At 37.2% G+C, this 16,060-nt stretch overlaps 4 protein-coding genes and 1 non-coding gene across 6 annotated transcripts in view; 3 read left to right on the top strand and 2 right to left on the bottom strand.

Annotated features, from left to right (window-relative positions):
* The first annotated feature begins 37 nt into the window (after positions 1-37).
* Positions 38-2,791, top strand: LOC149926986 (partitioning defective 6 homolog beta-like). 2 transcript variants are annotated; one of them, XM_090159146.1, is made up of 4 exons: positions 38-190; positions 393-618; positions 1,162-1,310; positions 1,425-2,791. In XM_090159146.1, the coding sequence occupies exons 1-4, from the start codon at positions 128-130 to the stop codon at positions 1,986-1,988; spliced, it is 1,002 nt and encodes a 333-aa protein (XP_090015272.1). In that variant the 5' UTR covers positions 38-127; the 3' UTR covers positions 1,989-2,791. The 2 variants fall into 2 exon arrangements, with proteins under 2 accessions (XP_090015272.1, XP_090015271.1); XM_090159145.1 differs by having other exon boundaries at positions 39-190; positions 1,141-1,310; positions 1,425-2,790.
* Positions 2,792-2,886: 95 nt separating this feature from the next.
* TRNAS-CGA (transfer RNA serine (anticodon CGA)) lies at positions 2,887-2,968 on the bottom strand. Its single transcript has one exon. It is a non-coding gene; the product is annotated as a tRNA-Ser (tRNA).
* Positions 2,969-3,097: 129 nt separating this feature from the next.
* Spg7 (SPG7 matrix AAA peptidase subunit, paraplegin) lies at positions 3,098-7,539 on the top strand. Its single transcript, XM_090158563.1, has 18 exons — positions 3,098-3,249; positions 3,317-3,398; positions 3,455-3,556; positions 3,620-3,864; positions 3,926-4,159; positions 4,230-4,379; positions 4,445-4,520; positions 4,583-4,651; positions 4,716-4,764; positions 4,833-4,892; positions 5,552-5,681; positions 5,746-5,908; positions 5,978-6,088; positions 6,145-6,260; positions 6,330-6,413; positions 6,477-6,725; positions 7,120-7,197; positions 7,264-7,539. Exons 1-18 carry the CDS (start codon positions 3,181-3,183, stop codon positions 7,447-7,449), a joined length of 2,253 nt encoding a protein of 750 aa, XP_090014689.1. The 5' UTR covers positions 3,098-3,180; the 3' UTR covers positions 7,450-7,539.
* A 421-nt stretch (positions 7,540-7,960) lies between these two features.
* Positions 7,961-10,511, top strand: LOC149926989 (putative glutamate receptor). Its single transcript, XM_090157784.1, has 8 exons — positions 7,961-7,984; positions 8,051-8,151; positions 8,205-8,295; positions 8,367-8,528; positions 9,039-9,195; positions 9,256-9,485; positions 9,547-9,827; positions 10,454-10,511. The coding sequence occupies exons 1-8, from the start codon at positions 7,961-7,963 to the stop codon at positions 10,509-10,511; spliced, it is 1,104 nt and encodes a 367-aa protein (XP_090013910.1).
* Positions 10,512-12,091: 1,580 nt separating this feature from the next.
* LOC149926990 (lysosomal alpha-mannosidase-like) overlaps positions 12,092-16,060 on the bottom strand; it is a 36,128-nt gene continuing 32,159 nt past the window's right edge. Inside the window, exons 22-23 of the mRNA XM_090159365.1 lie at positions 15,340-15,511; positions 12,092-12,569 (exon numbers count right to left, since the gene is read on the bottom strand). Of these exons, the coding sequence (XP_090015491.1) occupies positions 12,397-12,569; positions 15,340-15,511 (345 nt within the window). The 3' untranslated portion in view covers positions 12,092-12,396. The remainder of the gene's footprint in view (positions 12,570-15,339; positions 15,512-16,060) is intronic.

Genomic DNA, 16,060 nt, shown 5'->3' on the forward strand with positions numbered 1-16,060 from the left:
GTGCCCTCTTTTAATAGGGGTCACTTTGAAGGGCAAAAAAGGGGGTCGAATCGGATTCCAACTATTATAATGCCTTACACGGGTTGGGCATTTACATTATACTTAGTGTTAGAAATTAATCAAAATCATGTCTAAAACACAAAAATCTTCAAATAAAACTGATGGTTGCCTTGTAGAAGTTAAAAGTAAAGTAAGTTCATAGGTTTCTATTAATATAAAATCGTAGTAAAAATTTCATAACAAGGCTTAGGGTATTAAATGATGACATGACTCACGGAAAGGCTTACAAAACACCACTAAAATATCTAATTTACGCCCATTCAATGACTAAATTAAGCTCTACTCGCCTATAAATAATTGTGTGTTAATTCGGTATATTGTTGAAATTTCAGTTTGATGCAGAATTTAGACGATTTGCATTAGATCGAAGTGAACTTACTAAATTTGAGGAATTTTACTCATTAATCGAACGTTTTCACAAGCTTTTTGAAATTCCTTTTACAATATGCTACACTGATCCAGTGCATGGTGATTTGTTACCAATAAACAATGACGATAACTTTGCTAGAGCCATTACATCTGCTAGACCTATGCTGCGCCTTTTGGTTCAAAGAAAAGGTATTACAAAGTAGTTTTTAGTCTGTTTTAAACCTCATTCTTAAGAAGCCTAAAAAAGTTTAATTTCGGCTAACGAATCATCTTTTTCCAAGTATCTGTTTTTTGTTGATCTTGTTTTAATAGCATGGGTTTTGTTTTCTTTGAGTTGTCATAAGTTTTTTCTCTTACTTTTATTGCAACCGTAAATGTGGAAATAGGTTTTTCACCTTCCTATGCCAATTGCCTTACTAAGGTAACAAAATAACCTCAAGGTATAGGCTCAGAGTTTTTTTAAATATCACTTGTTAGCCACTCTTAAATTCTCAAAAAATTTTATTCTTTAAATCTTGACCTCCAAAACTTTTAACGCTGCTATAGGACGCTTTCAAGCGCAATGGTAAGATCTAAGACGTAATAAAGTTTTAAACCTTCTTTCTAAGCACTATCTTTTGGGTTGTTATTGTCTTATTTTTGTCATTAATTGTCTTTTGTATACATTTTGTTATTTTACATCAATGTAGAAATTAAACATAATTGTTTTAGTTTGCGGGGGTTCATTTCCAGGTGAAAGCTGGGAGGAAGTGAATGGTTTTGGGGCCAATAGGAAGCGGAACTTTCTCAGCCAGTATTTGTTGCCTTCATCAGTACCGAGAATTAGAAGTATTCAACAGCATCATCACATTTCTATTGGACTGCCTGAAGATTTCAGACAGGTCTGACTTGCCTTTCTAACAAGCCAATTGGCATTTTAGGAAGGCTGAAAAACCTATTACACAGCACCCGTTGTTTCCCCGCAAAAAAACTTAATTATAAATTTAAATTTTTAGGTATCATCTATTATAGATGTGGATATAGTGCCTGAAACGTGCCGGAGAGTTCGACTAGTAAAACACGGCTCTGACAAACCATTAGGTTTTTACATAAGAGATGGCACTAGTGTTCGTGTAACTCCACACGGGCTAGAGAAAGTTCCGGGTATTTTTATTTCGCGCCTTGTTCCGGGTGGTTTAGCGGAATCTACGGGTTTGCTCGCTGTTAACGACGAAGTGCTCGAAGTAAATGGCATAGAAGTGGCGGGAAAAACATTAGATCAAGTGACAGACATGATGGTAGCTAATTCCTCCAACCTAATAGTCACGATAAGACCAGCTAATCAAGGCAGCGTTACTTTACCGAGAAGAAATTCCTTCGGCAGATCTTCCCAGTTATCTCACGGTTCCCATCAGTCCAGCCAATCGGTGAATAGTGATGATGATAGGTACGATGAGGATGAAATCAGAGACCATACAGGAGGAGGGGGTGGCTTAGGCTCCACCATGTACGGTGACATAAACAGTGAAGATGGAAAGAGTGCATCGGGACGAGATGACGGTGGAGTTATAACCCTCTGAAAATCGAGAAACACACCCAATTAATGAAATGATAAGCTACTTGGAAGCTGAGAGACAAATCTAAGGAAGTTATACAGCCTATTGAGGCCGAAAAACCAGTCCCTGATTAATAATTTTTGCATGTATTAATTTGTTTAGATACTGTTTTATTGAGACAAGATTTATATATTGATGAAATGATGGTTTAATTTGTTTGCAATATGTTTATTTTTTTTAAATTTGAAGAGCTAAATTGACCATATAATCATGCCATAAGAAAAATAATTAAGAATGAAAAAATATACATTGTGTACTTATTTTTGACTGGGCCTGTATTTGGTTAATTTTTTATTTGGTGAAAGTTATCGTAAATGCAATACTTTTTGTCTCTCGGAAGTTACCTAAGATCTGTTTGAGTAAATTTTTCGTTGAGTTTACTTTTCCTCCATATTTAAAAAAAAAACTATTTACTAAACTAGAGTAAATGGTATTGTTTACCAAGAGCTAAAAATCTTAAAATAACGCAGCTGTATTTAAAACCTTCAGTATTCCCAAACTACATTCCGTTTTGTTTCTTTTATATTTGCTGTTTTTACATTCTAGGTTCTAAGGCCCATTTTTAACGCAGTTTTAAATTATAGAGAAAAGGACTCCTGAGTACCTTGTTCATTCAGGTTTTTTTTTTTTTTCAATTTAATGGTCACAGAAGCTGTTTTTTTTAAAAGAGTGGGTATAATAAAATAAATTTAAATAAATGTGTATTCTGTAAACAAGACTAGCAAATACATTCCAATCTGTTGTAATGACTTGTTTTTAAGTAAAAATTTATCCTGCCAATTGATATCGTGTTTTTGTTTTCTTTATAGGATGTTCGTCTAATTTTTAAGCTTATTTTAAAAATTCAATAAAATTAATACATCGCAGTCGGCAGGATTCGAACCTGCGCGGGAATTTCCCAATGGATTTCGAGTCCATCGCCTTAACCACTCGGCCACGACTGCACGGAGAAACATCAACGAATATACCGTACAAATTACTAGAGCATCTACAAGCTTATAAATAAATATCGCTTCTTCTACCCGAAAGCTTTTCCGTCGTCTGCTTATGATTAAATGATTATGCAATCCTAAATGTCATCAATTTCCCTTCGACATCGCGATTCGAATATTAAATTGAAGTTAAATTTTAAATGAGTTCAAACAACTAAATAACCATGTATAAATGTCATTCGCTGTTCAACGTAACGCAAAATATTCTAAGATCTAGACCACATATTCCATCGGTATAAAAATATATTTTGGAAAACTATGTTTTTATTGAAACTTAGTAATAAAGTCTTTACATTGCAGCGTGTCATTAAACAAATAAATAGGGAATATAAAGCTGTAAATAAACTATTGCAGAGGTCCTTCCCTTTAAATAACACATTTTGTATGTACATTTTGTTATTTTCTATATAATAAACTAAAGTTTTTCTCTTATTTAAGATATTAGTCCGAATTTTGTACGATGTTTGCACACATCATGCCGAAAATTAAATTTAGATAAGGATAACAAGGATGACGATAAAAAGAAAAAAGAAGAAGAGGGTATAAATTTAAAAAGTTATATTTTAGAAAAAAAGGTTATAAATTTTACCTCTAATTCTCTAGGGGAGTCTAAAACCTCACTGATTTATAAAGCTTCAATTTGGATGATGAGCGCCTATGTAGTGATAACTTTAATATCTCTCTTATTCCCAAGAAGCAATCAACCTGATACATTAAGATATATATCATGGAATGAGTTTGTACACCATATGCTTTCAAAAGGAGAAGTTGAGGAATTAGTCGTTAAACCTGATCTTGATCTAGTAACAATTTACGTGTTTGATGATTCAATTATCAAGGGAAAAAGGGTAACGCATTTGGGAAGAGAGGATAATTTTAAAACTAACGTTACTTCAAAACTATTTATAGACTGAATACAAGACTTATCATATGAATATAGTAGATGTTAATAAATTTGAAGAAAAACTGAGACAGGCTGAGAAGTTATTGGGAATTCCAAGTGAACGTGGAGTTACAGTTGTTTATGAAAGAAATCAGGAGAGCACGTGGCTTTTACTAGTTTCCCTGGTGGCCGTTGCCCTTATGATCTTGATGATGTTTCGATCGGGACAGATTAAAACGCCTCAAGCTATGGATTTCTTTGTAAGAAATTAAGAGAAGGATTCCACCGGCACAATGAAATAAATAAAAGTTAATTTATTACAATTAATAGTCTCAAATGGGTCGTGCAAAGTTTACTGTTGTTGATCCTTTAACTGGAGCAGGCAAAGGCGTCAGATTTGCGGATGTAGCTGGCTTGAAAGAAGCTAAACAAGAAATAATGGAATTTGTAGACTATCTCAAGAAACCTGAAAAATACAAAGTGTTTATTTAAATATTCGTAAAATACAAAATGAAGGTATTGAATTACAACCTTAAAAATTTCAGGAGTTAGGTGCAAAAGTTCCCAAGGGTGTTTTACTATTAGGTCCACCTGGATGCGGGAAAACAATGCTTGCTAAAGGTACTTGTACTACTTGGGCCAAAACTTAGTTAAAATTTTAACTAAAAAATTTTGTTTTCTAGCTGTTGCCACTGAAGCAAATGTACCATTTTTGGCCATGGCTGGTTCGGAATTCATAGAAATGATTGGAGGTCATATTTTTTAATTTCATTTAATCATTAGCATAGTTTTCCTACATTTTATGGTATAAAATAGGTTTGGGAGCGGCACGAGTAAGGGATTTGTTCAAAGAAGCTAAAAAAAGGTAGCTTGCACCAAATTGTAGATATGAAATGTAGTTATGAACAAAATAATGAACAAGGGATTTTCTAGATCACCATGCATTATTTACATTGATGAAATTGATGCAATTGGCAAAAGACGCAGTGGCGGGTACAGTTAAAATCTAATTTTTACTAAAAAAACTAAAAATAATTAAAAAAAACATTTATTCAAAACCTATCTTGAGAAGCATTGGGTTTAAGGATTTGGTTCCAATTAGAAAGTTGTTGCTCGCCATATTATTAGTTCAAGTAACTCAAATTTGACCAATCATAAGCCGAGAAATTGAAGGTTAATTAATTCAGTGTTTGATAAAATTATTATTAGTTTTGATGTGACTTAAACAAATGAATACTGAATAGTTTACAACGGTTCAATTATGCCATTGTCGGCTAAGATACATGCTAAATTAACGACGGAGTGCAATTATTCTAAAACTTGTTGTCATGAAAACCAATCTTACAGAAATCAGGTTCAATTCATTAACCTTCAATTTCTCGGCTTCTGACTGGTCAAATCAAAGTTATTTGAACTAATAATATGGCGAGCAACAACTGTCTAATTGGAACCAAATCCGTAAACCCATCTCGAGATAGTTTTTTAATGACTTTGAAGACATGGTTCAAGGTCATTCAATTTTGCACTAGTAAATATCCCCCTGCACGATTAATGTTCCATAGAAATTTAAAAAAAAATAGGTTTTTCAATTATTTATCGTTTTGTTTTTTAGTGGACACCCTGTATAGACTAAATGGGATTTATTTTGACAGAAACTTAGGTGGAGGGACAGGAGAAGAAGAACAAACGTTAAATCAATTGTTAGTTGAACTGGATGGAATGGCTACTAAAGAAGGCGTTATTATGTTGGCATCGACAAATCGTGCTGATACTTTGGATAAAGTACGTTAAAACAAGCAATCATAATGTTTTTACATAAAAAAAATCACTCAAAACCATTATTTAGGCGCTTCTTAGGCCTGGTCGCTTTGACCGTCACATTCTAATTGACCTGCCTACCAGGATTGAAAGGAAAGAAGTATTCGAAAAACATTTAAAAGTTATTAGTTTAGAAAAATTGCCAAATTTTTACTCTGCCAGACTGGCAACCTTGACTCCTGGCTTTAGTGGTTAGTTAGCTTAAAAATGTTATGATGGAACACTTTAAACAAATATTTACATGTTTTCTTCAATCATAGGGGCTGATATTGCCAATGTTTGCAATGAGGCTGCGTTGCATGCAGCGAGAAATAAACAAAAACAAGTTATGGGTCAAAACTTAGAATATGCTGTTGAAAGAGTAGTGGGAGGTAAATAAGCGTTTTTTTCGATTTTGTTGAATAGCTAATTATTGGAATTAATACAGGAACTGAGAAACGTAGCCAAGTTATGTCCCCGGAAGAGAAGAAAATTGTGGCTTATCACGAGTGTGGTCATGCTTTAGTAGGCTGGATGCTCCAAAATACCGATGCACTTTTAAAAGTAAGAAAGAGATTTGTTACACCCTTCTTTTCCCATGATGAAATTGTAATATTTTGTAATACTGTTAAGGTATCTATTGTACCACGTACTACAAACGTCCTGGGTTTTGCTCAGTATTTACCCACTGATAGGAAACTATACACTAAAGAGGAAGTAATAATTAAGCCTTAACTTCATTTTATACAGCTATACGTTAAAAATTAACTCTACTTAAAGTTATTCGATCGCATGTGCATGGCGTTGGGTGGCAGAGTGGCCGAATCCCTGACGTTTAACAGAATTACAACTGGCGCGGAGGATGACCTTAAGAAAGTGACCAAAATGGCGTACGCGCAAATTAAACATTATGGCATGGACCCGGTCATTGGCAACCTGTACTTCCCCACTGACGAGGAAATGGGAGGAGGAACTGGCTATGTAGGCAAGAAACCCTACAGTAGATTATTAGCCAATACGATGGATGAGGTAAGATTCAAGATGGAAACCACTCAACTGGGTTTGGTAAGGTATGTGGCCACATTTATTTTCATTTTAGGTATTGCCTCGTTAGGCAATACTCGTAGATTATACTTGCTTAAGCCAAACCCCACCAATTGAACATAACCCAGACGGTATGAGGACACCAGTTTGTGACATTGTGTAAAATGTTGCGAACTTCAGCTGTCAAAATAGTTTTCATCTCCAGGTACTTCAATTTCTCCTTTCCATCAAAACCTTTGAACCAATTGTTACTGTCACTGTATTATATCTTATTGTAAATTGGATATAATTTCAAAATTCAGTAGAAACGTAAATGTGAACATATACCATATCAATATCTAATCAACCTGCATTTCTATTAACCTTATATTGTTCACAGCGGGCTAGAGTTCTTGTATCGCAAGCATATATGGCAACTGAAAAAGTGTTAAAAGAAAACAAAGATAAATTACAAGTGGTGAGAATATAAACTGGGGTTAAGACTGTATGGAATTACCTTCATAATTTACTTTTAAAACCATAGTTGGCTGAAACTTTATTTAAAAAGGAAGTATTAAATTTCGAAGACATAGAGAAATTGATTGGACCCTGCCCTTATGGTCGCAAACAAACAATCGAGTCTCTGGACTGGGGTCCTACAAGCGACAGTGCCGACATAAAATCAGAAACACCAGGTGGACGAGTTCAATCACCTTCTCCAGAAAATTGAGCCTTCTCTTAACTACATTGTTTTGATTAACACTTAATTTATCATTTTGTAGAAAGATTTAATAAATAAAAATTTAGTTTGCAAAATTTATTTGGAACTTTGAGTGCTGTATAGGTTAAATTAACAAAAAACTTATTATTAAAGAAAAATCCCTAATGGGAACAAGGAAATCCCTGCAGGGAGAAGGGGACTAGGCAAACATCACTCCTGTATTCAAAGTTGAGAGGGGTCCATTTTCATCAATCAGATTGGACGTTTTGTTTACCTTCGCGGTGTTGTAGAGTCTTTCAGAAGCTTTCTCGCTTCCTCTTTTGGCAAATATAAGTTCGCCAAGTTGGGAGATTTTGACCGTTCATGGCCTTCAACTGCCACTTACTTGTTAGTGGACACGGGAGTTGGGTTTTAAGTTGACAGGCGCTCCGGATCTAGCCCGACCGGGAAAAACACGCTCTTGCTTAAATATTTGGAGTTAACAGGGTCCTAAGGTCGTTAAAAGGAATCTTTTTCGATTATGGTTCGATTTGTAGTATTTGACGTACGTATTTAAAACGGTAGCTAAACTATTAACTTATTATATTAAATATATAATTTCAACACGTAGAATGAACCGTGGGTTCGTATAAATGAAACTAAACAAGGAGTTTTATTATCAGGGGATTTCAAAGAACTGTTCGAGTACTTTGTAGATTCTTTAAATTTAAGGTAGGATGTTAAAGTATTTAAAACAAATTTATAACTTTCTTTGATATTTAAAGCGGAACGTTAGTGGTACCGAAAACTCATGAATGTGGTACTGAAACCGAACCGGGAATCTGGACGGGAGCTTTGGGGATGATCGCGCGAAACGTGAGTGAAGTAAAACTACAGTCGAACTGTGGAAGATCTTAAAAATTTATCTATATATTTTTTTGTGGTAGGAAGCCGATGTTATCTTTCAACCGTTTGGAATTGACGCCGAAAGATTCAAAGTGGCCCACTTCACTTCTTGTTTCGCCTCAACATACTACTCCATTCTGTCCAGTATCAATCGGGAATCCGAAAATTCGGCTTTTTTCAGCATGAAAACTATCCAGGCGGAAGTAAATCAGTAAACTTTATCTTACATACAATCTAAAAAAACATGATATTGTAGTTCCAATCGAGGGGCTAACCACTCTTAGAAAATCTGTACACTGGATTACGCTTAGATTACCACTGCCAAAGGCAGGGACTTCAAAGATTACGCGTAATCCCATTAGTACAGTCAAAGGTACGGCTCTGTACACCGATTACGCGGAGTGATCAGCCCCTCGGTTCCAATTAACCGATTTACAAAATTTACACGAAACAAATATTTAGATTGAAGCCCTTAGAGGTTCAATTTTAATGTTTTTATGTATACTAGATGGAGATAATTTAAAAAATTTTACTTATTACCAAACCGCTTCTAATACAATTTTAAGTTTTATGGAAAAAAGTTAAAATTACTATATTGGCGCCATATGGTAAGACTTTGGGAAGTTAAAATTCGGCCTCTAATGAATTTCGTTAACTCTATATGACAGGATTTTTTTTGTAATATGTATAAAGGTCTATATTTTGTGATGTAGGTGTGGTATATCTTGGGCGCCTTTTTGATCGCGGTGTCTTTGCTTTATTACTGGAGTGATTTTATCGAAGATGCTAATTACCAAAACCCCTATCCCCGATACAAATACCGCATTACGAAGTACTTATTTTACTTCGCAACCGTACTGTTGCTCAAAGGTTTGTTTTAGCAACGATTAAACTATATATCTGGAAAATACCATCTACGTATTCTGTTAGGAGTACCACGTAACATACAGTCGCGTACCACGACGGCTGGTCGCCGTTTACTGCTCTTCTCTTGGGCTTTTGGAGTGGTCATTTTCGTCAGCGCCGTGTCTAGCTCTATCATCTCTCGTTTGGCTTTGTCCAACGAAAACGAAAAGATCGAGCGATTATCGCAAATAGTTAAATACCCCAACATTCGTCCCATGGTTGTGAAGGACACTGTTCCCGTTCAATATATCAAAGTATCGTTAAAAAATCTCTTATCAAAAAGTACGAGTAATTTATGTACTTTCGACGTTCTAGAATTCAGACGACGCGAACATGCGAGAGTTATGGCTTCAAATTAAGCGCCACCAGGGACAGATAGCATTGAAAAATCTCGATTCACCTCACGAAGTCATAACCATTTTGGAGCGAAAAGCAGTCCTCATCTCTAACGTCGAAGTTCTTAGCGACATCATACGGATGTTTTGCGGACACGCGCCTAAATTCCATCTGGCTAAAGAGGGATTTCTTGGAGTATTTGTGACCTTGATGGTGCGTCGTGGATTGCCCGCCAAATTCAAAGAGAATCTTAACTTGCGGTAAGCGTTTTCCTCGGTTTTTAATTACACCAGGGTTACGCAACTTCTAGTAGGTTAGATTACGGAAGCTTTCGGTTGGCGCCCATAAATCAAACGTGCTTTCCAATAATCCCCCCTCTTTTACCGTTATTGGGTAAAGATAGTCAATTTCTAATACGTCTGGGTCGTTGGGCTCTTGAGGGCGATCCACACCCGGTGTACTGGGTCACTGGAGTGCTCGGAGCGCTGGGTCACTCGAACCTCAGGGGTGTTCCATACTCGGCATTCTGTAACCTACAGAGGAGGGTAGTTTGCAGTGGAAGAGGAAGTCACTCTAGTCCTCAGCTGTGCGAGGGTGGGTTTCCAGCAGCCCATGGTGTCGCCTTTTGTTGGGCCACGATGAGGGCGTTTGTTTGCTATATGTGAGGCAGTCACGATGGCTGTCTCACTGGCCGAACGTTGTTTCGCAAAGCGCACTTTTTTCCCGGCCTGGTTAGTTTCATAGGCCGCTGTAGTTTAAGGCGGAGCAGCGGGGTACAAATACATAGACTTATGTAAATATTTACTTCCTACGTTATAAAATTAAATACATTTAATTATTTTATAATTCGTCAACCACACATTTGTTTACTAAATTTTTTCATTAGCTTATATTTATCTGCAATTTATCCACAAATCAACATAAAATTCCAATCCTTCAGATAACGGGGAATGGGGGATAAAGTGACTTATTGTGACACGAGTTTCTATTACTATTATAAAGTCTAAGGCTTAGGGGGTAGAGTTTTTCAAAACCAATGTGCGAGTTATAAGTATGAAAATTAAAACAACTTTGTTAAATTTGCACATTTGTTTTTATAAAAATCAAACCTCCTAAAGTTGAATAACCCTGCCTTCACGAAGTTCACGTTAAAAAGCTAAGAAGCTTCCTTTCGCGCGTTTTTTAGAATACTGAGGTACGTCGATGCTGGTTTAATGATCAGGGCCTGGGACAAACCATCCAATCAAAAATGCAACGAAACAAGTCACGTTGAAGAAATAGCCACAAGCCCTTTGCATATTTCGGACTTGTCAGCCAGCTTCCATCTCTGGTTGATTGGACTAATGGGTGCTTTCGGTGTCCTCTTATTCGAAACCGTTCGTTTCGTAATTACCAAAGGTGAGCTCACTTCACAGCCTAGCATCCGGAACGTCAACGCCAAGTATTTTCAACAACGGAAGCTATATCCTTATTTCTAAACAACTAAAAATCATCTAAAAATAGCCGATTCCACCGCCTAGGTTGATAAAGTATATGTACTAGCACGGCCAACTTTGATTTCTCGCGCATCTCTCGCGCTACAGCGGCCATCTCATTCGTTGACGTTCCTGTGTTAACCCACGGCCCACTGCGCATGCGCTCGCGTTCTCTCGCCCCATAGGGGGCGAGAGAACGCGAGCGCATGCGCAGTGGGCCGTGGTTAACCTATGAGCAAAAGATGTGTATGACGTCAGCGCCCCTAGCGGATTATTATTTTTAGTATAGTTTTTACATTGGAACTCCTACACATTATAGTACAGTTTATAGGGGGAAAATCCTTGCTCGCGGAATTTCGACGAATGTGTTGGCCGTAGTAGCGCGAACAGCGCGTGATCAAAGTTGGCCGTGGTACTAGAAACACTGGAGCAAGAAACCTTCCATGTAGAGACCAAATTGAGTTTAAACTCCTGTCTTAGCAGACGGAATTTTCTAATTACAGTACCGCCTGTTCTGTGATTTCGGAGAAGGGTAAGAAAAGTAGCCCTAAGATCTTATTTTACACCGATTGGTGGCGAATAGTTTGAGTAAGGGTAAGACCCAAGTAGACATCTTACCAGAAAAAATCTTATGCTTATTCAGAATTTATCAGTTTACTCTCTTCACTCGCGCTTTTGACTATTATAAAGTATTGCTGGACTAAAGTGTAGACAGAGAGTGACTTTACACTCTCTGGTGTAGACCGAATACTCTGACCTTGACGAGTAGTTAACGGTGTAGAATAATATCTACCAAAGCAAGCTAATAGTTTAATTTAGTATAAAAGGTGTACACAGAACAAGCAGAAAGTATCCACCTCCTAGATTATTTGCTGAATTTCTATTTAGCAGACAAGAGTTTCTAGAATCCTTGGGGTTTATCTAATTAATTATTGAGGTATTAATCCAGAGATGGCGCCACGTTTGCTGCCGCCGCGCTTTAGTCGCCATGACAGGGTAGAATCAGCTTATTTTAAAAGCACTGCCGAAAAAAAAACACATTCTCGAAATACGTGAGCTTATAAGATTTCATTTTTATAATTTCGTTCAGGTACAAATAGTATAGAAATAACGTATTTGTCAATAAAATTTTTCAAACATAAAATTTTCATCATAGTCGATTTATCAACATGGTTAGAATATTTCATTTTATCGAAGGGACGCGCGCTTTGGTGGGTTACTTATTTTTGGTGTGCCATTAGATTTGATATACTTATTTGGTTGTAGCCGAGCAGCTGTATAATAGCGACATAAAATTGTATGTTTACATCGTAAACAATTAACTAAAAAATATATATATATTTGTTTTATCTATTTAACAAACTAGAGTGCGACTGATAGTAACGATAAAAGTTCGGATTTGCATCGGTTCAAGTACGATCTCGAAATCATCTTTGGTCTGCTGCTGTTGGACGTTAGCGGACTGGTCCGACAAGAACTCTATGGTGCTATTCGAGTTGCTGACCAGCTCCTCCTCTATGGAATTATCTGCGTATACCAAAACCACAGATTTTTACGGTTAATCATCTTTCAAACCGCTGTGTAAAACTACGTTTCACATAAATGTATAAAAATAATAACCATCTAGGCTAATAACCTTGGCCCCACCTTAGGCCGTAATCAACTTGCGAGTTTTAATGCCTTTAAACAGGTGGCCGGGTTTTAAGTGTTGGAGGGAGTGGCCAGCCCTTCATGCCATACCTGCCAACAGCTCCCTACACTCACTATTACCGTTAACCAATACAAATTTTTATGCATAAGGGAAACCGGAAACTTCGGGGAAACACCCCTTTAACCAATGGAAAGATAACTTAAACTCAACACGAAAGGAGTTGTTCCAAGTTTTCACCCAGTGCCAGAAGCTGGGATCATGTTCCCTATCTTCAACAAGTAAACGTTTTACCATAAGACTATAATGGCCCCCCTAAGTTTGAAACGAATGGGATTTTAACGTTACGCTAACGACTGGCCAAACTGGCTACATGAATCCACCTGGTGGTGAAAAACCAACCAATGCATAAATCCCCCAATGCATGCTACTGGAAAGAGGTATTATAGGTGGTAGGCGTGAGGGGGATTGGGAGGATTTGCTCTTTTTCTCCGCCAGGTAGCGAAGATCCTAATTTTGATTTCTCTCACGCCTGTCTAGTGCTGAATACATGGGCCCTTATGCCCACTTCAAACTTAGGGGGGAGGGTGGGGGGCAATAGTCTTATGGTTTTACTGACAAGGAAACTACCCGAGGTGGTTATTACCGATTTTGTTGAAACTCGGGCGTTAGGTAGACCTTATGGTAGTATGAAAATTGACAAAGGGAAACGTTGCCATGGGCTTTAGTTTTCCCATGGCAACCGAAAATGTTTTTGATCTATCAAAACAAAATTCTCCATTTAAGAAAGCATGGGATTTTCTCAGTTTAAAAAATTTGAAAAAATAAAATTTTCCAAACATACCCGAAAAGATGAATTTGACCCATTTTGGGTAAAATTGATCAATAATTTTGGCTAAATTTGAGTAACCGAGAAAATATCATGCTTTTTTAAACATTTTGGGTTGCCATAGGAAAACTAAAGCCCATTGCAACTTTTCCCTTTGGCAATTTTCATACTACCATAAGGTCTACCGAACCGCCGAGTTTCAACAAAATTGGTTGATTTCTGACAAAGTCATTAGGCCTATTGAGCACTTTTTGTTTCGTCGTCATAGTACAGGGATCCATGCCGACGCCCGGGATTGGCGTGTGCGAATTTGTGGTTAGCTAAGTTCTGTTTTTACTCACTAGGGGCACTTATCCTCTACGCATAGTCATTATTTCAGCTAACTCAAGGGGTGCTCACGCTAGATTTGAAATGGTCAATTTTTTTTCTTTTATGTTTCAAGGGTCTGACACCAACGTTACGATTTAAAAAAGTTGTATTATGTCCTCGGATTATATTTGCTCTGACTTTTGACTACCTAACCCATGTATTCTTCATATTTTTTAGCGTACTTTATTACGTCTGAAACTCTAATCGATTGTTTTAGTGACGTAGTCATCAGACCCTACCACTTTCTTTTTGTCTCGTATTTTAAGGCTTCAAAAACCTATATTAGCGTCTCTAGCAACCTTGCAGCTAACTGACTCATTTAGGTAAATTATAGTGTTAGGCTAAAGTTATACGGTAGGGTCTTGAATGCATGTTCCATAGCTGCGAAACCCTTAATTTTGTCCCTATCCGGTTAGATTTATCGTGGGTTTTTTAAAAATATCCGTAATAGGTGATAGCAGGAAACTATAGAGTAATATCGGCGTGACGTATGTCGACGTCACCCATGCTTTTTCCTATAGATAAAAAACTGCCCTCAAAATGGCGGCCATAGCCCAAAGCTACAGAGCGATACTACTCTATAGAGGTATACACTGGGAATTTCTAAGGTTCCATTGGGACGGTGATACGAAAGCGCGTCGAGAAAAAGGCGGGGCTTAACTAGCTACGGTCCTGTTTCAAATTCATTGGCTCGAGGTTTGACTCGAAAAGAATGCGTCGTCATGATAACAAATAGGCGATCTTCCCGCCCAAAAACGGCTTATAAAACAATGGATTTAAAAACCTCAATTTGTTATCGTACTTAAAGGGAATATAACCTGCAAAAAAATCTTTATGGAAGACCCCTTCAATTTTTCAAATTTCCCGTACAGTGGCGCCAAACATTTCTAAAGCCAAAGGCAAGAGCGGCTAGAGCTGCAACCGTTGGTGTTCCACACCAAATACCTGAGGTTTTATTCCCTTTCATATTTTAAAGTAATTATAATGTTCTTCGCGAAAGAAGTGTAGTGATACCTAATTTCAGGTATTTGCATGTTTATAAAAGAGATAATCAGGTAAGCTTATAATGACTTGACTTAATGACGAGTTTTCGTCGAATTAGGGTAGTGAGGCGCGAGAGTTTTTCTCGTGAGTTCCCGCCTTAAGACACGCCCGCTTCTACGAGCTTCATCACGGCCGTAAAAATCTTCCTTAGCCTATTTTTTAGCCTACTACCAGACATATATAACAAGTATCTTCCGAAAAAAAGGACCAAATCCCGATACTGCTAATTGAAACCATAGGAGGGGGCCGGCATTATCGGAACCCTGGCATACACCCTAGAGGTTATATTCCCTTTGACATTACGCGGAGTGACACACGAGATATCTACTTTTATTGTAAGATAAACATTATGTAAATCTGTTACTACGTATGTGATGACATTTAAGTTAATAGCGAAAATAGAATACCTGAGGCAGATCTAGGCACTCTAGACGAGTCCGTCGCGTTAGAAGCATCCTCCGGAGCATCTCCGAACATTTGATTCTCGTTCCATCGTAGTTTCTTGACGGTATTAAGATACTGATGAGCTGAGAGAGTGGTTTCCCGTACAGTTTCGATTGAAAATGGACAGAAAAGGTTCTGAAGTAGAAGGAGAAAATTGATGTAGTTACCAACCAAGCAAAAATTGCTAGTCTTAGTCTTAATTTCAAATTAAGGTCGGACAAACCGTTAAGGAACATATCTCGCCGGCGCAAACCAGGGTTATTCAACTTATTCGAGGTTGGCTTACTAATAATAGAAATTTGTGACCCAAAAAAAAACAAGACTTTCTTCCTCCCCCCTCACCTGGGCGAAGGAAGGGAATTTTGTTGATTTATGAACAGCTCCCTCTATTGCAGATAATTGCAAGTTCGAGGAAAAAATCAGAAAATAATAAGAGGGGGTAGAATAATTATGAAAATAATTTAATAAAATTTATTTACTCTTAAATTTCAACAAAAGCCAAATAACCTAGATGGCACTCCTGTGGAATAACAAAATATTGTGAATTTTTCTGGAAACGAGTCTCACTTATAGGCGCCATTCGTATGCTTCCGTACTCAAATCTACTTAAGTTGAATTAACTCTGGCGCAAACATTAACCATTTTCGGTTTGGAGAAACATAGCTACCAGGCCAACTTATATCA

This window comes from Leiobunum rupestre, chromosome 9, assembly GCF_980474605.1.
Source record: "Leiobunum rupestre chromosome 9, qqLeiRupe1.1.hap1, whole genome shotgun sequence".
Taxonomy (NCBI): domain Eukaryota; kingdom Metazoa; phylum Arthropoda; class Arachnida; order Opiliones; family Sclerosomatidae; genus Leiobunum; species Leiobunum rupestre.

Bases quoted from the DNA above. Each gene is read 5' to 3' on its own strand.
- LOC149926989 (XM_090157784.1), top strand. From the start codon at position 7,961: ATGGTTCGATTTGTAGTATTTGAC. The intron at 8,152-8,204 runs GTAGGATGTTAA...TGATATTTAAAG, and splicing joins GTAGATTCTTTAAATTTAAG to CGGAACGTTAGTGGTACCGA. The intron at 8,296-8,366 runs GTGAGTGAAGTA...TTTTTGTGGTAG, and splicing joins TGGGGATGATCGCGCGAAAC to GAAGCCGATGTTATCTTTCA.
- LOC149926986 (XM_090159145.1), top strand. From the start codon at position 128: ATGTCTAAAACACAAAAATCTTCAAATAAAACTGATGGTTGCCTTGTA. The intron at 191-392 runs GTAAGTTCATAG...TTGAAATTTCAG, and splicing joins TTGTAGAAGTTAAAAGTAAA to TTTGATGCAGAATTTAGACG. The intron at 619-1,140 runs GTATTACAAAGT...TAATTGTTTTAG, and splicing joins CCTTTTGGTTCAAAGAAAAG to TTTGCGGGGGTTCATTTCCA.
- Spg7 (XM_090158563.1), top strand. From the start codon at position 3,181: ATGTATAAATGTCATTCGCTGTTCAACGTAACGCAAAATATTCTAAGA. The intron at 4,765-4,832 runs GTAGCTTGCACC...GGGATTTTCTAG, and splicing joins TTCAAAGAAGCTAAAAAAAG to ATCACCATGCATTATTTACA. The intron at 6,414-6,476 runs GTAATAATTAAG...CTCTACTTAAAG, and splicing joins AACTATACACTAAAGAGGAA to TTATTCGATCGCATGTGCAT.